The sequence below is a fragment of the Falco biarmicus genome, chromosome 5 (assembly GCF_023638135.1).
Source record: "Falco biarmicus isolate bFalBia1 chromosome 5, bFalBia1.pri, whole genome shotgun sequence".
NCBI classification, from domain to species: Eukaryota; Metazoa; Chordata; class Aves; order Falconiformes; family Falconidae; genus Falco; species Falco biarmicus.
This window is the reverse complement of record NC_079292.1, coordinates 9,502,732-9,524,282: the sequence shown is the minus strand read 5'-3', so window position 1 is coordinate 9,524,282 and position 21,551 is coordinate 9,502,732. Positions and strand designations below refer to the sequence as shown.

The 21,551-nt window shown below is 38.3% G+C and overlaps 1 protein-coding gene across 1 annotated transcript in view; it reads right to left on the bottom strand.

Annotated features, from left to right (window-relative positions):
- The window catches only part of LOC130150578 (V-type proton ATPase subunit S1-like), a 56,894-nt gene that overhangs the window by 32,451 nt on the left and 2,892 nt on the right, over nucleotides 1-21,551 (bottom strand). The window contains exons 2-6 of the mRNA XM_056341666.1: nucleotides 16,492-16,618; nucleotides 16,321-16,389; nucleotides 9,518-9,708; nucleotides 8,425-8,468; nucleotides 3,758-3,843 (exon numbers count right to left, since the gene is read on the bottom strand). Coding sequence (XP_056197641.1) covers nucleotides 3,758-3,843; nucleotides 8,425-8,468; nucleotides 9,518-9,708; nucleotides 16,321-16,389; nucleotides 16,492-16,618 — 517 coding nt within the window. The remainder of the gene's footprint in view (nucleotides 1-3,757; nucleotides 3,844-8,424; nucleotides 8,469-9,517; nucleotides 9,709-16,320; nucleotides 16,390-16,491; nucleotides 16,619-21,551) is intronic.

Below are 21,551 nucleotides of genomic sequence, written 5' to 3'. Positions count from 1 at the left end.
GCAAATGGCATTATAAGCATTTTTCTAACATTTTCTTCATGGGTAAACTCCCATTATATAGTGTTTGAGCATATTAAATGGTTAAAAGCATTCCATTAATCAGAAGCTGTGAAGTCAGTGGGGTGGCTGTTGCAGAGTTTAGTCTCCTCAGAGTGATGAATTGACTAGTCAACAAAAAAAAAAAAAAAGAGAAGCTGGTTGTATGTGGAAGATGCAGCACTGCAAAATGTAATAGGTAGAAGGCAGAAACAAAGAAAATGCAACCACAAGCACTTGTCAAAGAAGACAAAAACTTTTCATATTCTTTTTAGCTGGGGTGCACATCAATAGCACCTGAGGATACCTGCAAGAGACACTTCAGAGTCAAATGCAACCACTTGTGCTGCAGATGCCCGTGTTACTTATGGCTGAATAAAGTTCCTGTAACTCACATTGCTTGGTCCGGAGTGGAATCAAAGACTCAACATACTTAAACACCGACTAGAGCAGACAGCTTGTAGAATGAAGCAGTCAAAAGCCCACAGTAGCTGAAGCTTTCTGAAAATGCGGAGGCAGTAGAGAAGGTTTAAACAGCACTTCACAATGCATCTGTAAGAAGTGGAGTCAGCAAAATAAATATCAGCTGGGAAGTAGCCGTAAATCTCCTTTTGGCAATATGTGGGTCCTCCGCATTCAATCTAACTGGGAAGAGATAGCAACTATAAAACTGTCTTGCAGAAGTTTCAGAAGCAAACTTGTAAAAATGTGACATAGACATCATGAAGACCTGAAGGATGGCAAATATGTTGAAATTTATGATTTGAAGCATATCTGCCTTTCAATCACTGCAGCTTTTAAACCTCTCCGATTACAACAGCACAGGTAAAATTATGCATTCCAACCACAAGCCAAAAAAGCTAACTAGCAGCAAGCACAAGTAGAGGGGTGACTCTGATCATAGTCCCCAAGAACACAAAAATTTGTATATTCACGAGAACTCCTGATGCAAGAGTGGAACAAGGACTGAAGAGGGGTTTGGTTGTCCTGAAGAAAAATAAGCTATCACGCCAGTTTCAAAGGGAAGAAAGGTCTTGGCAGGAGACTCCTCAAATCTTCAGATAAGTTTTTGGGGTTTAATGGAAAAGAAGATGAGAAATGCTGAGTAAGAGTTGTCTGACTAAATGTATATGTCGAGATCTGACCAAAGCACAAGGATTGCCTTTATGGTTGTCAGAGACAAAGGAGATTATGAAAGGTGGGTTTCATCTCAGCCTGAGCAGTTACCTACAGAACAGGTCAGAAGGATCATACCCTAATACAATCTTTGATTGTAAAAAGAACCCTAGTTGATGACTTTGGATTCAGACTTTTGCACTTTGCTTGCCCAGAATTAGGTGATACAAATCACTCTCTCAGTGTCAGCCCAACTCAGACCTCAAAAGCAAAGCATTTTAGAACAAGAGTCACAAGATGTAGCAGTTGCCTTCTTGGAGAAAGGCAGCTCCTTTATGACATGATGGAATATCCAGAAGAATCATCAACTGGTTAGTGAAACCATCTCATGTAGGTCACCAAACAGCCTTTGTTTCAGGGTCTTAATTCTTTCTTCCAGCTTCAAATGCTGAAACTGGAACAGAACAAGAACCAGCCTGAATAAATCTCCATCGTGCCTTGGGGTAATTAATTGGTAACTGTGATAGCCCAATGGGATCTGTGGCTGCCCTGACTAAACCAAGCAGCTCTTCCTCATCAAATCAGAAAAGTGGCTCATAGGGGAGTTTTCTTCCTGTCTCAGTAACTCGCTTTCTGTGAAGCCAATACCAGCTTCAGTGAAGGGAGTTAGTTCTTTAGTTTAAGGTTCTGAAACAGTTCACAACTTCTGCAGTTCAATGCGTACTAAGAAGAGGTTACATGCAAATGTACAGACTGATGAACCCTCAAAGGTACTTTTCATTTCACCTTTTCTAGCTCTGTACAAAAGCTCATAACCTTGAATGCACCGAAACAAATTAAAGTTTGGGGGGGTGGGGGGGTGGGGGGAGGGAATATGCTTCCAATGGTTTTATATGGCATTGAATTTACAGAATTAAGAAAAGTTTAAATTGCTTTCTTTAAAAAAATGCAGAACATCTAAAAATACATTGCTTTAATTATTTACAAGTGCTCCAGTTACTCAAACTAAGCCACTTTCATTTAGAAAGTCTGTTGAAATATGCATAGATTTAAAATTCAACACTTTTTAAATTGCTCAAAAATTTCCTTCTCTTCTTCCATTAATTAAAAATATATTTCATTCCAATTGTTCTAAATGCAGTTTTCAGCTAAGAATGCCCATGTACGTTTGATTTCAATCAGCAAAGAGCCACAACAACTAAATAATTTTTATTTCTATTTTGGATCTTTATTTTAGAAAATTTACAAAAAAGGCAGATCAAATGTTCTGGACTCATGTCCTCTTCTTTAATACAAAAACATACAGCAAAGAGAATATTAGCGGGAGTTTGCTTCCTTGTGTTGCTATGTCTTTGTACTCTTAAGTCCTGTCTCCAAAACCCAGTCTCTGGCAATTAATTTCACAGGGTAGATTACTGAAGAAAGTTCTTGTTTTCCTTCAGTAGAACTAGCCTTTTTCCTAGAGCCTTAAGGAAGACTTCTGATTATCTTGTTGGATAGCCAGAGGTTCAAGATCCTACCTCCCTACAAAAACCCAGATTATTTCTGATTGAACCCAGGACACCTTTGGGGGGCTTATCCACTTTTGGCTTAAAGAACACTTATGAAGTGTGGTCAAGTTGCCTTTTCCTCTTCTTTTGGATAAATTTTCTAGGTTTCATTCTTGTGTTTAGAACAGTTTTGAATTTTTCATAGTGTTCCCTCCTGAAAACCCTCCAGCTTCTCAAGATCCTGTCTGCAGTGCTCACACTAGATCTAGACAATCCCACTAATGGCTTTCCTGTTGCCTAAACCAACAGAATTATAATTTCTGTATTCTCAAATGACATTAAGTTTGAATTAAAACTCAAGTTAAACTAAGCATCCTATTAGAAGCTCAGATCTGTTACCACTGCAACAGACAGATATGTTTCTTTCAAAGTTGTTGATTTTTAGGATACAGACCATCCTTCATATACCCCTCTTCTTAGTGGGAACTATATTCTGTTTTCGTCAAGGCATGACTGTTTTGCATTTAATTGCATTAAAATTAAACTTTGTGTATTTCTTGACTAAATCCTGTATGTCACACAGAACAGATAACTGCATAAATAAGTATTCTGCGTTGCTACTTACTGCTAACATAAGATGCGATCTATAAATGATGTTCTGACTATCAGCAAGGGTGAAAACTTACATTCTACTTATAAATACAAAGTATTGATTAAAAGGAATGAAAACAGTAATTTAAAAATGGATACATTAGTAGCCTTCATTTACTTAACAGCACTCCATCTTCACTGAGCAGCACACTAAAAGCTTGATAAGGTTCCACATAGAACTTATTATAAAACCATTAGAGTTAAAAAGGGGGGAAAATCTAAAATTACAGTCCTTAAAAGTAATAATAAGTTTTAAAGACAATCGCAGATTTATGGTCTCCTAAAACTTCAGTAGTTGTGTGATATATCATAAATAAACATTCATGCTATCATTTGTGGTCAAAACGTCATATAGTACAGATTGCTTGCCTCTAATCTTGAAAATCATCTACAACATTTCTATGTAAACTTTAAGTTGTAAGATGCCAAAAATCTGACAGTTCTGGGCACTGTAGATTACTCACCCTTGAAGGTCTCACTGCAGTATAAATTACTGAAAAATTAATCCCTCGTTCCTGCAGATCCATGGTCAGTCTTCCAATTATTTTGTCTATAAATAGAAACATATATAATTTAGCAAACTCTGTAAGCTGAGAAAGCTAAAATCCTAAGTAGTTGGAGAAGTAATGAGCTAGATGTTTAAGCTTTTTTTAGTTTATTTAAGCAGTTTTGGTGCTTCTACCATTTATATATGAATAGGTACAAATGGGATAAGACATGTTCAGTGTCTTGAAAAATGCACAATTTCATGAGACAATACAAAACAAATACATTACAACAGTTCAGAAAAAAAAAGGGTGATTTTGAAACTGAAAAGTAAATACTGAAGAAACAATACCTTAAAGGTTGAACTTTGGGCAATTAAAAGCAAGAGCAGAAGAAACCACTAAGAATTGAGAGCAGGATGTATATAGTGTCAGTCAAGTGACAAATAAATATATAAAAAATAAATCTTAAGTAGCATTATTCTGTGAATTGCAAAGTACACAGAGCTAATCACTGAGAAACAATACTCAAAATGTAGTGCTTAGTTTGGGGCATGAAATGCATGATATTGGCAGCAATGTTGCCTTTGCTTCAGTGGATTTGAAGCCCGATTCTGCATCCTCAGCAGGTTATGGAAAACTTTGCTGCTGACTACAATGGAGGCCAAAGGAGAAATGCCGCAGAATAATTCTGAAAAAGGAAGGAAAACTCAAGTAAGGGAGGAACTTTCAAAGAGGTCCAAAGATGGCTCTACAGAAGATCCTCCTTCAGTTTTGAAACCACAGTCAGTTGTGACAAATGCAACTGATAAATGTTTTCAAACTGTATGCAGAAATATTAACATCTGCTTATAATAAAAACTAAAGGATCATAACAGTTGTGACTCAAGAACCATTATAAGTGCTGTTATTGGGGCTGACAGAGAAATAAGCAAGGAGAGTCACATTCATTGTTTCAGTGCCTTCCCACTTCTGATCCAGGTACCAGTCTGTTGAACGGATATTTTATATGTTGGACATACAGACTTCTCAGATTTCAAGGTTATACTTTGCAGAAATTTTATTTCATTTCCAGGTACTGGAAATGGAGCTTATATTATCATCCTTTTTAACCTCTTCCATTTACAGTAATTATGGCCTCCTGGCTGAGTAAAATATTTAGCTTTTGGAAAAATGCAAGCACTGTTTTTTCTGCAGGGTTTTAACCAAATTGATTTCCTCTTATCAGTCAAGAATCATAGCTACGTAAGTTTTCCTTCTGAAAAAATATTGCTAAAAGGATCTTCTATAAGAAATGGACGTATAAAACTGCTTATATACTACTAGGGTAATTACATTGGCTGTGCAGGTCCAAGGTGTTACATAATGTAGATTTTGTATTCTATACGTGCAGAGTGTAACTCACTGGAAATTCTCAGCAGTCTCATCTAAAATTAATGGAAGAAAAAATAACACATAGAAAAATGCGTAGATTGTCTTCGGTTTTTCTTTCATTAAAGCAACTGATTGCTTTCCAAAATAACACATTATTTGCATTTCACTTCAATAAGGAGCTATGTGTAACTATAGTTACCATAACATCTATAATTCTTGCCTTTGGGAAGACTCTAGAGGCAATTCCTTCATTCAGGGAAGCTGCGGTGAACACCCTTTTGACAACAGAGTTGATGTAGATCTTTGTTTGCCTGTGATCAAAACTCTACTTTGCTTATGAAGTATTTGCAAATTCTCCAAGGAAAAGGGCCCAGATTGACCGTGATATTTTAAAGCACATAAATTACATGCCTACATGGGAACATTAGTCAACACAGGCTCACTCTTTTTAATGGAAGAAGAGGCATCTTCATATGTTGATGGTTAGAGTGATTTTAGAGTAGTTCTACTGAAGTTTGTGGTGGTTTTATTTTGGGGGTTTTTTAGATAGCATGGATTAAGGAAACGCTACATAGACTAGTTTGCCTAGGCTAACACCTTCCAATCAGCATAGCTGCCTGCATCTATGCTCCGGTGGAAGGATTAAACCTAACTCATTGAAGACACAGACCTTTAATTTCACCAGGGAGTCCAGGATTAGCACTATTATTAATTTCTAATCTACCTTAATTCCTCTGTGAAATTTTACATATGATTGGAAGGGATGGAATAAAGGAACTGAGAAGAATTTTTTTGGAAGGAGAAAAGTTAAAAGAAAGGAAGAGTATAAACTATGAACAAGAGAGAAATAATAGAAAAGACCAAGATGAGAGTAGAGGAAATGGGAGAGAAGAGAAAGAATGGAAAGAGGAATGCACTGAGAATCAGAGTGGAAAAGGGAACACATACAATAGCAATTAAAGAGCCTCATTTTTTGCAGATGGAGTCAGTCAGTTTTGCCATTGATTTTGAGGTATACTGGATCCAGCAGGTAAGACTGACAGGACAGAATGCAACTTTCTCCTGAGTAAAAAAATGTTTAGGAAAACTGGCAAAAACTGAGTAATAACAAACTACCTCATTAAAGAAAGAAAGATGAACTACTAAAAAGAGGCATAAAGAAAGCAGTAAGTCTGAATCCCTTGAAACTTGAGCAGATTTGGATTCTGAATTCCAGTTTGGATTTCATCATGGGCCTCATTTTAATAACATGCTAAAACCCTCTGTCTACTCCAGCTTCTAGATATTTCAAAACAGCACATTTCCCTTGGGCAGAATCTGAGCCCATTTGTTTTGTCTTACAGAGCTTCCTGTCTGCAATGAGTAAAACAGCAGGAGAGATTTCTCTGACATTTCATTACATCAGAATTTAAAACCCTCTACAGTGGAAAGGAAAGAAGTTGCTATAACAAACATAAGAAATTTTGTGAACTAGGCGGACTACTACCCATCTGCAGTGTTTTTCTAGGGGTTTATTGTTGATCCTAAAAGAAAAAAAAATTACAAGTAAAATTTATGGGTTAACAATTCTCATGTTGCAGGTATGTGACTAATAGTATTTTTTTGTTGCTTACCCAGGTAAGATCTAGCAGCAGTCCCTCCATAACAAACACCAATAACTCATGACCTTGCAAGCAGTTCTGACCTTGAAGGGTTTCCTGGCAGCAATATTTGGCAAATGTCTATGGTTATGCTGCAAATACTACTTGGACACCTTGACCTGCTGGAGCCCAGATTACATTGGAAAACTGTGTTTGGGACAATTTACTACTTTTGGAATGACTCTCTTCCAGCTCTTTCCCCTCTGCTGCACAGACCTTCAGTGGGATAATTTTCAGGAACTGTGGCTCAGTAACTTTCATTTGAATTAAAACTTCCTGCTGATGTTAGTTCCAGTTTTTATTCAGCAGTGCATTAGGTGGCTGCTTTGGCAAATAAACCAGAAGATGAGGATTCAGCCCACACTCCCACCGAGATGCAGAATACTAAGTGCACGTTTTGCACTTGGCCATACGAAGTGGTACATCTTCCCTGATCCACACACCCATTTCCTGGTAACAGCTAGTTAGCGCTAACCAGAAGGTTGGTATAACCTGCTCCTCTGCCATCCCACACGTACCCTCTTAACTTTGCTGTTCCAAAATAACGGGGCCTGAGACAAGGTTTGGAAAGCTTATTCTTGAGTTTGTGCAGCTGATGAAAGAAACTTCGCATAAAGAAAAAGCTAATGTTTTGCCAAGGCCAACATTAAGCCAAGGCTTTTCTTATCTAATATGCCCTGGGGACACAAACAGAGAACTAAACAAGTCCTCTGCAATTCAAAGATGGAAAACCAGCTGCTTACTCGAGTATAAAATCCACACTCACTTTGGAGTAGCACAAAGAGAAAAGGACTGCTGATTTCAGTACTAAGGTATTTTCCCCTGATTTCCAAGTCTGCTTCTGATTTTACACCCCCAGCCCGGGGCAGAAACAGGCATAGGCGCTAAGGACACTAATTATCAGCCCACTACACTACACTATGTCCCTGAAACTACCACTACAGTGATCTGCAGATTTCATAACTCAATCTTTAATTTAGAGTACTAAGCAAAAGCTCTGCAAAAAGCAGGTGCCTATCAGTGCCTCTTTGGTACACGACACCTCTTTTTCAGCCAGATAGATGCTAGGCAAGAAAAGTTTTGTTATAGTGTTATATGGAGAGATTTGACTTCAACAAGTAGTCTTTAATACCTGCAAAACCAATAAAAGACTCTAACATCAAAGGCTGTGAAGGGCTTCAGTATTGTTTTACAAAGATTAGAAAGTAATTTACTCTTCATTTAGGCACCCTCTGTTGAGACCAAGACCTGCAAATTGCCAGATGAGCCCGACAGCTCCAGCTGCTGGTGTGCGAGGTGAGATCCAGGGAGGCAGTCCGAGCTGCATGAAGACGAAGGTTTTGTACTCTGAACTGGGAGGATCCCAGAGCATGAGCAAGGGCCCATGAAAAAGAGGTGAATTATCATTACATTTCAGGTCACAGAACTGTATTCATTTTGTTGGATTCTAAATCAGACACTCAGTACTGCAACAATATGATAATTGAGTGCTGGTAACTACTATAGATGGAGTAAAAGAAAACTGTTAAATAGTAGTATTACAGCAAAACCAAGGAACTAGAGAATACAATCTGCTCAAGTGAAAACACAAGCTTAAATGATAAAATGTTATATATTTGTCATATTGCTTACCATTTTCAGCAATAGCTTCCAGGGTGAAATTCTTATTTAGACCACTACAAAAAGGGTGGAGAAAAGTAATTTAAAACCTTTTCTAGGCAAGAACAATGTGAACCAGAAATGTACAAAGATATTGACTAGGAAAAGGATTCCTGTCAGCATCAGTCCCTCCATCATTCTCTCATCTCCTCCTTATGACCCTTTTCTTCTGCAAAGCCATTAATAGTACAAGGACCACATACTCGGCTGATTCCTCAAACATCCTTAGCTGCAGATAAGCCAGATTACTGATATTATTTTGACCAGTCTCTGTGGAGGTTTCTTTTCATTTGGTGTTGACCCCTTGTCTAACATGAGCTCCTTAAAACTGGTATTACGTCGTCTTTGGTGTAGTGATGTGGTAGCTATAATTGCACTTCCTTGGGACCCATTGATACACACACTCTATACCAACATGTACAAATGCCCAAGTTACAGGTGAGGAAGAAGAAAGAGCAGGAGAAGCTGAGCAGAGTGGCTCAATACACCCATGCCTTACATTTTTTTTAATATAGATTCATCTGAAGGAACAGTCCCTCTCTACCTCTGTTAGTTCACAGTCATCATAGGCCTGGAAATAAGAAGAATTATAGCCCTTCTCTTCCTTCTAAAGTGATGAAAACCAGTCTTTTTATTAATATGAACTTCAGGTTTGTCTGTAAGTTTGCTTGCTTATTTATCCCGACAGGTTTTTTTGACCCCTGGAATGCCTTCTAGCAAATAATTCTGCAGGTTAATCATGTGTTGCATAAAATAATTCAGCCTTTCTGCTAGAAGTGTGATGCGTTTAGTTTTATTTGTTGTCCCTTTGCTCTTATACAAAGAGGCAGACAATGGGAATGCCTGACTTTCTCAGCATAATTCATCTATTACACCTGGTAAACTCATCAGGGGACTTTAAAAAACAGCAAGAAAATATATATTTATAAAATATAGCAGGAAAAATAACTTTGCTAACCTATAAGCTTCCACTTTGCTTTTTAAATTCCCTGAGAGCAAATATCATTTTCAAAAGCTTTAAATCATGCACACATGCGAGTCAGTTTTGTTTGTGACAAGCTCCTACCTGACAAGTGGTCGTAGCTGAACCACCAGTAAGTTTGGTTTAGATGTATTCACTTCCAGCTGAGAGACATCAAGGTTAGTTATGTTTGTTAAGTTCCAAGCTCCTGACTCCTGAAGAAAGCTCAGCAGATACCTGGTAGCTTCGCAGTCAACAGCTGGCAAAACTAAAGATGAAGAAGACTGAAGGATTTCCTGTAATAAATTTATCAACAGTTTATTTACTTGCTTAATAATTAAAAACAAACCTTTTTTTATTATCCTAAATTTAATATTCAAGATGAGGAACCACCATGGTAAACACTACATGAGTTCTCACCAGCCTGAGGCTGGCTGCAGGCTGCTCCTGGAAAGGGGCAGCGAAGGGACACTTGGGTTGCTTTTATTCCGGCATCTTCCTAGGGCAAGAAGGCACTCAGTGACATCAAATTCTTACCGTCCTTTCCACACCTGCGGGGGAAGAGAGGATGTAGAGGTTCTTAGGCTGAGAACGTATTGGGGGAAGACAGGTTAGCCAGAAGCAAAGCTCACCAGATGACCACCTAACAACGCCCTTGCAGGTGAGAAGGATCAGTGTCAGACACCCCATGCTTGAGTAGCTCTATTCAGTAGAGTCATACTTTGCATAGTAAGTACCCTTCCTTTGTGTACATCCTGATGGTACGGCACATGGTACAAAGCGTCTAATTTGTAACTACTAATTAAAGAAAGCTACAGGTTCCAGGATCTACAGAGCCTCCAGACACACACAAGCAAACTTCCTGCCATGTACTTTCTTTCTTTCTAGCCAAAATAGAAATTATAAAGCTCAGGCTGAACTGGTTCAGATAACCAAGCATCAGGGTATGTATCACTTCATTTGTAATTCTCATAGCCGAGTTTCTGATGCCAATACTTGAGTGAAATTAATTTTTAAAAAAATATCTTATTCTATACATTTCAAACCTGCATAGTTGAAAAACATTTTCTCCAAAGATTTTTCTTGATAATAAAATCCACTTGAAATACTCAGGGAAAGAAAATACAAGGTGGATGTTATAGTCGGAGTCCAACTCAGCCAGCCTCACACAGAGCACCAATTGTTGCAGCACAATCAAACTAGCAGACTGCAACAAGGCTTTACCATCAGCTAGATCTACTAGCCATGCTGTTTCTCCTTCCTCCAGAGATCAGACCACACCACTCCTCCTCCATCCAGCCCTCTCTTTTGCCATCCTCAGGGCTATTTAACCACTTAGTGGAATGAGCTACAGCTGCACATCGTCCATATCAATCAACCCACTGCCTTCGAGGCAAGGCCACAGCATATTATCGATGCTAATCAACCCACTGCCTTCATTTCTCTACAGATGGAGACTTGAGAACGATCAAAATCAATGCACCATAGATTTAATTTGAATATTAGAAGGTGGTTTTTCTTTGAGTCCTAGTTTACAATTTGTTAACTTTACTTTCCCATTTTCTACATTTAAGTCTAAATTGAGTCTGTCGCTTGATCCAACATTCATATATTCAAGTTGTTATAGAGTGTCTCTCCTCCTCTAACTGATGCAAACGTTGTGATGTTGCTAACACTTTTCTCCTCCTACTCTTTTTCCTTGTCTGTTCTCTGACTGCCTACCACTTTTCTGACCTGCTCTGGTTCTTTCTAATTGCTCACATGTGTTCCTTCCTAGGCAAAGGCTAGCTATTTTCACATTTCTATAGATGCTCATAAGGGAGGATTATGCAGCATTGTCTAGTTTGCCAGACTGATAGAAAAATAACTGCAGAAATTAAAATAGAGCAGAAAGGACTGATCTGCTTCACAGGTCTTTGAGTAGCTTTTAACAGTGCCTGGAAGGAAAGGATGATAGATTTAATTTTGGGTTGTTTGGATATGTGAATTTAGAACTAAAATGCTGAGAAATAGTTAATTATTTTATTTTATTTTCAATATTTTAATCCCTTTCCCCCTAGCAGCATCCAGAATGGCAGCAGCCACTTCTTCTAAGGATATGTATTAAGCAGATTACTCATTTATTATAGAATGAGATATAAAATGCATCATTACTGAGTAATATCTGAATTGTGCTTCTGCTTCTAACCAATCCTACACTGCCATCTGTCTCAGCTTCCAGCCATTGGTATTCAACCATCTTCCACCTGAAGGACAGACACAGCTGGCTATCTACTCATTAGCCTCAAACAGCCATTCTGCTCCCATGCCTCTTGTTTATCCTTGACATTCAGCCACTGCACACTTGTCTTTACAATACCCATATGTTGCTTTATGCATTTTAGGATTTCAACTACTACGCGTGCTCAAAACGCAAGAACTCCAAAAGAGGGTGGAGAATGAAGGGGACTGCTGAGAAACACCTGATTTTGCATTCTGCTAAAAGACTAAATAAAGGAGGTACAGCCACATCGTAACTAGGTAAGAAAGAGGGAGAGGAAAGAAAACCTGTTACTGAGCTGTCGGTCTGATAACAGAATTTCCTACATCAAATGACAGAATCTATAACCTGTCTATGGGCAGCTTACTCTGATTATTAGTACATTTACCTCCTTTAGTGTCCCCTGAAACACCTTTCCTGAATGAAATATTACATGTAACTTCACTCTTGGATTACATATATTGCTGTTTAGGTTTTTTGAAGGTAGGTGTAGGATGATTCTGCACACATTTCTAGCCATCCTGAAGCCAAGCTGCTGTGCTATGATAAAGCTCTGGCTTGGACATATTTGCCCAGATCTGTTTTCAGTGTTACATTAACCGCTTTATTATACCTAAGCAATTTGAAGCTGGTATGGAGTAAATTTAGATCTATCATTAAAAAACTCTTGTTAAAGTCTTTGTTAAAGACTCATGCATCCATCTATAAAAGGTCATGTAGCAGTACTCATTGTTCTGAACTATTTTATGTTTGGCATCAAAGCTGATAGACAGTCCTATAATAATAATTATTATAATAATAATATTAGCTGGGAAAGACTCCTGTGTTGGTTCTAGAAATATCTGGGAACCTACACCTGAAGTAGGCAGGCTCTTCCATGCAAGAGATCTTTTAAATCTTCATCCTTTACCTGTGAGTATGTAATTTAAAATATTAAAGTACTGTATTTTCTACAGCATTGGTCAATGGGCTATCTATAAAGAAGAAAAATCTGTTCAAACAGATTTGGAAGCACATCTGTTTCTACACAGTGATAACTGCAAAGAAAATTATCGTTGCATTTTAACTTCCTAATTACTATTAATTTTACAGACTTTTACACTGTAGCTGCGTTCTCCAAATGTATGCATAATGTTATATATTATCACTTTAATGAAAATTGATCTGATGTACTTTAGCTGGTAAAATATGTTGCAACTATGGAAAGTATTGTTGAACAAACATCCCTACCACTGTACTGTATGGTGGGAAAGATGACACCAGGGTGTTTTTTCAAGGGTTACAGACAGATCTGAGGAACTATAGAAAAGCAAACCTGAAGTCCAAGAATGGAAGGAACTATTCCAAAGAATCAAATACAGACTATAGGGTCTGTTCTGTTCTATAGGTTCATAAATTATCTGGTAAAAAGGCATCAATATTGAGCTAATGAAATATGCTGATTATGCTGAATTATTCAACATAGTAAAGACAAGGGCTGACTGATGAACTGTAGAAGCACCTCCTGGTACAACGTCTTGGGCAACAAAGTACCTGATGAGATTCAATGTAAATTGATTTCAGCAGAGCACAGGGTAAGAAAAACAACAGTAATTTTATGTACACAGTAATAGATAATAGACTCAGAACCAAGTGTTAGCCTTCAGTAATGAAACCTTAGAAGGCACACAGCTCTGAAAATGGCAATTCAGTGGCTGCTCGTGATCAGAATTGAAGAATCAAATATTAGTATTTTTTTTGGAAAAGGCTAGAGAACAAAGCATCACCATGCCACTTTATAAATCCATGATGAACTTATATCTCGATTATTATGCAGTCCCGCGTGTCCCCTTGTCAAAAAATAATATAATAAAACTGAAAGAGGTAAAGAGAAAGGAAATAAAGACAATCAAAACTATAGTAGGACCTCTGTACCACATGTGACTAAATAGTCCTCCTTAGTCTATGAGCACTGAGTGAGGATACAATGGAGATATAGAACCACGAATAGTAATGACTTACAATAATAATTCTGCAGCTGCACAGCTGGCCACTAATTGGAGTGTGTTACCATACACTGCAGTTCTAAGGAGCTGAGTATTGCCTGGGGAAAGCCGAAGCCAATATTAAAGAAAAATAGTTCGTAGGGTAGGTGAGTACTTGACAAAAAAGTTCCCCAAGTGCTAATCTTTGTATTTTATTATTTAATTTAAAAGTTCTTTGAAAGTTTAAGATAAATTATCTGCCTACAAGATTCCTTTTGTATTAACTGGAAATAGAATTCTTTTATTGCATACAAACCCATTGATCCCAAAAGCTCAAAACAGCTGCTAATGTAGCTGAACACATCTAATATCTGCAAATGTCTCTGTGGTTTACAAGCCTATAACTATTTTACAAATAACACTTTCATCTTGGAGTACACATGCTGCTACACGCACATATACATTCTAACTGAGATCTCCAGTTTAGGTTTGTGAATAAATTTGTATTTCTGAAGTTCAAAAGGAGGATACTCAAGTGACATGGAACATCTATTATAGCTTAACGAATCACTTGTATAGTATGGAGTGTGAAGGTATAAAAATTTGTGATTATGCAACATCAAAGATTCTAATTTCCCCAGTGATAAAATTCAGACCTGAACTTCACCTTGTCCTGTGTTCTGTGAATATTATGGCACAGTCTTTCATAGCATGATTAAGAACATATTTCTTTTCCAAAGTAGCTCAAGTGGAGTGCAACTGAACAAATTTTTGTAGCCTCTGTTACAAGATCTCCAAGATGGAACTGGATCATTTTTATAATGATAGTTTCTGGCCTTAACAGCTACAAATCTATGCAACAGATATTGACAAAATTCTCCATACGGACACCTAGGTGAAAAAGAAATATTTAATTTATACATCTCATTTTCTTTCATTCAAGTTACAGCACTTCACCCCCACAAAACTATGCTAGAAAAGTATTAAGATTGCCAAGTCAAACACAACAAATCTAGGAAGTGCTGGAGTTAAGGTGAGCAATCTGTCAAAAGAAACTTTCAAGTTTTAAAGAAGCTGTAATGAGAAAAGGTTTCTCAGCTCCAAGAGAGAAATGGACCAGAGGCAAGGTCAGAAAGCAAACAATTACTGACGTTTATTCAGCTTGTTGAAAACCCAGGTTAAATATCTTTGCTCTGCCAGATACAGACCAATCTTTGTCTGTACAATCATACGGTACAAGACAATTCCTCCTTTAGCTGAGGACCTCCTCACTAGTTCTCCCTAGTTCCCCAGTCCACTCAGTCTACCACTTGATTTCTAAACCTGACCACCTCTGGACTCATCTCTAGCCTTTGGCTATAAGCTCTATCTACAGTGCTGATGGAGTCCTGATTACAAGGCAAAAGAAGAAAGTTTTAAATACTGTAATATCCCTCCTCTTAAACACCCAGGGCCTACCTAAGTAAGACTACCACATCATTAGGACCTTGCAATGCCATGTGTAATTTTCACACAGCCACTGAAATCAAACGAGTTTTGCAGTCAGGCAGCAACAAAATTTGCTCCAGACACAGCCGTGCATAGATTTTAAACCCAGAGAAGATAAGACATATCAGAGAAGTACAGTACATCTGCCTGTGGACACAACTGCTGATCCTTATACTACAAATTAATACTGCTTCCATCCATTCCTCAGAAAACTCATGTACATACTCTGAATAGTTGTTTTTATTCCAGCACCAGTGTTAAAATGCTGTTATATATGGCAAAGAGATTAAGATCTCCAGCGTCAGTGACACTAGGAAGACATGAGGTTCTTAGTATAGATGTAGAGACAGGTAATGTGTGAATATTTATGTATTTAATTATACATGCAGCTTGCTGTGTGGTGCTTGGGAGTTTACACTTCCTTGTGTGCTCTGATACCAGTTATGTTACTAATAACTCTGTTCATCCTGCACTGCCTGCAGGAATGCCTTTATGGCTTCCATGTGTGAACACTTAATTTGTCTAATTACAGTTCAATATACTGTCATGTAAGTACAACCATAGATGCTGTGCTCAAAATCTGTAAACCTCCTCAGTGAGGACAGAAGTTGAAATTGCTGACTGGCTGAGGAGGGGTCCATTTTAGATTCTGTGCCTGGAGTTTATTTCAAGTTACTCAAGTAGTACAACTTTTGTTCATGAAGATTAAAGCAATCCAGTATCTAGGCATATATTAACTACATTCAAACACAGAACGGTTAACTCCCTGCAGGAGCTTCAATTTCTGTGAAAATAAAATGGGTGCTCAATTCTGAAAATCAACGATAAATAATTGATTCCTATAACCTCTTTTCTTCTCATGGCTTCAAAACAGGATTTTGGGATGTCAGTCTTGAAGTTTATATTGTTTTTTACAAACCAAAATTGCAGCACTTTTAGGAACAATTTTGTCAGTTATGATGAACTCTGAAAACTTGATCTTCAGAAATAAAATAGCTACAAAACACACTTCTGCAAAGTCAGTTGATTTCCTTTGCCCATCTGCTTAAACTGGAGTAATCTCAATAAATAATTTAAATAGGAAAAATGCTGTAATTCAGTTTAATTTTCCCAATTACTGTCTGTTTGCATCTTGCTTCATCTTTTTTTAAATTTTGAATACTGCATATAAAGAAATAAAAGAGAGAAATGCTTGCCTGAACATTTTGAAATGGGTTCTTGTTACCGTAGGATTCACTGAGGTATGTGAAATCATCTATGCTAAGCTGAAAAACAAAAAGAGTTGATTGGTGAGAAGTCACAGCATCTCATTTCAGTACAGACTTGTACTTGGCATTGGTGAGAGAAAAGGAATTAATGTTACATACCGTATCTTGTAGGAATACGATGAGATGTCTGGAATTCTGGGTAAAAACAGGTTGCAAGAGTACAGTCAGCTCCTGCGCTGACACAACGTGTCCTTCATGCAAAGCAGTGTCTGGATTACACTGTGATCTAAAAAGAAATTTATTTTTTTTTCTGTAAAATTTGTTACCAATGATGACACCTCTTCTGTTTTTAACTATGCAGCAGCAGCTAATAATATCATCATCTTTGGATTAAGACCAGGCTTACAGTTCAGTTTACTTCCATTCTACTCAAGAGGAAAAGAACTTGCCCGTTTATGCACATATCACATTAACTGTGTTACAGCAGGAATGAAATTGGTCCAATCAAGATAACTGCCTCTCTCTACTTTTTGTTTGTGTACAACAGCACAGTTGCATCTTTCAAAAAAAATAGCCACTAAGTGAAATCAAGAAGAATATGTTTAAAACCTTCAGAGAGGATTCCCAGAGGAATTCCCAACTCCAAAACATTTTTCAGTGCTGTCAGACATCTTGGTGGCCAGAGAGGAGTAGAACTCAGGCTAGACCACAAGTTGTCATAAACCAGTATTTGTTCAAAAACGTTTTGTTAAGTAAAAGTGGCTTTTCATTGTTGGTGTAAACAATATGATATCTTATAAGGTTTTCATGAGGAAAGAACTGTTCTGCAGAACCAGCTCAGAAAAGCCACCTTTCCAGATGTAGGAGCTCTTCTGAACAGAACGTCTCAGGACACCAGGAAAAGCTTAGGATTCTTTTGCCAAACTGTCATTAAGAGGATAAGACAGAGAGATAACTCATCTATTTAGTTTTGCTGGGCCAAAAAACAGTTATAGACAAAACAAGGGGTGGCATTATTCTTTCAACACCTGATTGGGATTTTAACAGTATGTAACGTGGGTCTGTAGGGATTCAATTTATCATGAAAATTTTGGTCCTAGGTGTTTTGGCTAAGGTAAAATTGCCATTCTGTAAAAAAACCCAGAGCTTGAAGTATAACCTCCCATTTTCCCCAAACATGCATCTGTTGCTAAAGCCTGAAAAATCAAGTACTCTGGACCCCTAATGGGTTCTAATTACAAAGAACAGAAAATAGAGAATTGCTGTGTGCTGTAGCATCACCTATTTTATGATTGCAATTTAGTGACTGAAATGCTGATTACATTTTCCAACCCAAAAGCAATTCAAAAATTACCCTTGAACACCACGTTTTTATGAATAACAATCTTTGCAGTCTCTATAGATGGAGGCAGAACAGGGGTGATGAATGAACACATACGGGGGGTTGATGTTGTTTCTTGGATAAGGAAAAACTGTATTTCACTTCAAGACATTCCAGTAATTCCAGTGATGATTGCCAAGGGTGAATCAAAAACTTCAAATTGCACCCACAGCAGAGATAAAAAGCATGCCGTCCTGCAGTACTAGATACCCAGGTCTCTTCAGATTTTGGGGTTTGGGGGAGTGTTAGAGCAAACCATACATGTGGAAAACTTTCAGGACAACATGCTCCAGATGTTAAAATCAAATTCTAGTAGATCTTCTGTCTCAGTTTTCAAGCTTAAGAAGTAAATCGTGTTGTTCAGGAAGGAAATTTTTGTCTAATTGGTTGAAATTACCATTTGATATTTTTAGTTTTACTCTGCATCTTCACTTGTTAGTTAATTTGTGCTTGGAAATCCACATTCACTTATATTTATGAAGTCCAGTAACAGAAATTGTAACAGACTTGCCTCAACTTTTCAGAAAAGTCAAACCTCATGATCTCAAATATTTAATTGTAATCATTAAAAATAAGATATTTGAAAACACAAAAACTCCCAAAGATTCAGAATGACTACTCAGGAACTTTCTGCCCTTGTGGCCAAGAAGGCCAATGGGGGGATCCCGGGGGGCATTAGGAGGATCGTGGCCAGCAGGTGGAGGGAGGTGATCCTGCCCCTCTGCTCTGCCCTGGTGGGGCCACATCTGGAGCGCTGTGTCCAGTGCTGGGCTCCCCAGTTCAAGGGAGACAGGGAACTACTGGAGAGGGCCCAGCAGAGGGCTACAGGGATGGTGAGGGGACTGGAGCATCTCCCCTGTGAGGGAAGGCTGAGGGAGCTGGGCCTGTGTAGCCTGGGGAAGAGACGGCTGAGGGGGGATCTTGTCAATGCCTACAAATATCTTAGCGTTGAGTGTCAGGAGGATGGGGCCAGGCTCTTTTCAGTGGTGCCCAGTGACAGGGCAAGGGGCAACGGGCACGAACTGCCACACAGGAAGGTCCATCTGAATATGAGGAAGAACTTTACTGTGAGGGTGACAGAGCACTGGAACAGGCTGCCCAGAGAAGCTGTGGAGTCTCCTTCTCTGGAGACATTAAAAACCTGCCTGTACACAGTCCTGTGCCACCTGCTGTAGGTGAAGCTGCTTTAGCAGGCGGTTGGGCTAGATGACCTCCAGAGGTCCCTTCCAGCCCTGACCATTCTGTGATTCTGTGATTGCATGGCCACACCAAAATACTAATGATATTAAAGGAAAAGAAGATAGATTAAGAGATGTTAAAAAATGGCTTCTGTGAAAGGAAATATCTTGGTATATTTATTTCTAAAACTATCTCAATAAACCTATTTTGTGCCTAATCTTAGAAAAAATTGAAGATTTTGAGAGCTTTTGGGACTTGCAATTAAGAATAAAAGGTAAAAGCACATGAAATAAAAGTAAGCTATTTGCAGCAGCACAATGGCAAAGGCTTTTGTTGTGAACTGAAACCTCAGAAGTGTAATGATCCTGTTCTATAGCTTGAAAAGTGCCTTTTGAGAGACCCTTTAGCTTCCAAGCAGTCAACTTCAGTAACTCCAGCATCATCATGAGAAAAATAAATCTACACATTGGTTAATAATTCTATTCTAATGCAGCATTTACCTAATACTTACCTTCAACATATTATACATGCATTGATTTTGCTTCATTTAAAGTAGTTTGCTGAGCACTATGCGTGGCATCAGGCAAGGCTACACCCTTCACTGAACGGGCTGCTACTGTCAGCTGGGTGCAATAACATTCTCACCACGGTTCAGATGGGAGATGTCGGTATGTTTTATTAGCTGGTTTACTGTGAATTGCAGAGAGTGCATCACAGGTACACTGATAGTGTGCTTTTGCTGTGTGCAATGAACTGGTCCACCCATTTGAACTCTTCACCTCAAGCGGTCAGCAAGAGATCAGTAAGGGATGGCATAGGATGAAACAGGCAGGAGGCCAACACACGGATCTATTGCTCCCACAAAATTTTATGACCAAAGATGCACAGCCTCGTGCAGTCATCTGCATGCCAAGAACATCAGACTTAACCTCGCCACCTTAGAACCATTCTGGGGTCCTCAGCCATGAGGGCTCACGATGATTAGCATCTCTGTAATGTATGTGCTTTCCTGCTGGTTAAAAAGGAGGAAACTTGAAATCTCAGCTGCTCTCTCTTTTCTCCAATAGTTAGACAATGCACTAAAGAGAGGAAAGAAAGCTTAGCTTGGTATTTTGCTGCTTTCTTGTCCCTAAGTGCTCTGGCATGACAAGTTTAAGCATGCAGATTCTTCTCTGACCAGTGTTCTTTCTAGGTGGGACTGGGATTTGAGCATTTGTTCTTGATGGAAGCAAAGACTTCAAGGTTCCTTGTATCTGGACCAGAAGGGCAGCTGCTAAGATAACAGGACTTCTATTATGCTAACTTTTGAGCTTACATTTTTGCTTTGTAGCTGGCTTCTGAACTCTTCCCTACAAGTTAGTCTTGTTAGTTGTCTCTTTGAGTCACCTTGTGATTACCGTATAAGAAATTATACTTACTCCTACACAGCAGAAGTAAACTGGCATGCATGTTAGCACACAATATCCCCATATAAGTCCATTAAATGTACAGCTAAATCATTTTTCTGTTCCACTGTATCCTTTTCATATTCCGCATACTTCCTGCAGATTTTTCAGTAAATTCCTTTCAATTTTAGGAAATCGTGCAAATGTGCTATTTGACATTAACACCTTCTCAAAGTTACTTATAATCTGGATTTGCCAGAAAAGGATTAATTTCTCAATATAAGCATAGCATAAATGAAGGTAGTAATATATTTTCAGTGTCTGTAGGCAAAAATCATTCCTGAAACAAACACATGAGGGGGCAACAGCAAAAGCAAATTTTAACTCCTCAAGGTCCCTCTCTAATCTGTGGAGGGAATTAAATTATTAAATTATTTCAAAATGGCTAAATCAAGTTTCTGCTGTGTATCATATGCAAGAGGAACCTGTCCATCTCTTCTGCTTCAAAAAGCAACTAAGGGATACTAGTTTAAAGGCTAATATAAGATAAAGGTCAGTTTTTCCAGGCCAAAATTATCTAGAGAGTCTCCACTGATATATTACTATTCCTTTGTGAAAAGCAGGACACTGTGACTTACTGAGTTGTTCCCATTTCATCTTTCTATGAAGTTCAATGGAGAAAGATTGTTGCTTGGTAGAAAACATTTATTTTTCTGAAAGTAGAGATCTGCATTTTTCTTTCTAGAGGAAAGAGCTATTTGATTTTCTAATGTCCCTGTAAAGGTTTATATCACACTCACCTTATGCTTTGTACACTGCATGTGTTTGTCAGTCGCAGCTTTCATCTGTATCTGACACCTAACATTATCTTTAACAGCACGATTACAGTGCAATAATAACGCCTAAAAGAGAGACTCTGAAGTGTTACATTCCTCTAATATATTTGTTCTGAGACACAGCTTTACAAACACTGGCTAGTTCAGAAGGAGACCAAAATGTATTATCCTTCAACTATTCGACATCCAATCCTACCCGATAACCTGGGAGATGGTCATGGAATTGATCAGTGAATTTCAGCTTCTGTTGAACAACGAATCACTGAACTTTTAAATTGGTGGGGCATGTTTCCACAAAGCGAACAGAAATCCATTGGTAATTGCTGCACTTTCTAAGTTACCCTTCCTAAAACTCTTAGTAGTAGTCTCCAGATTTTGTAAGCCTGTAGATCACACACTGCAGAGAACCAAGATGTAAGTCACAGAGTTAATGGTTAG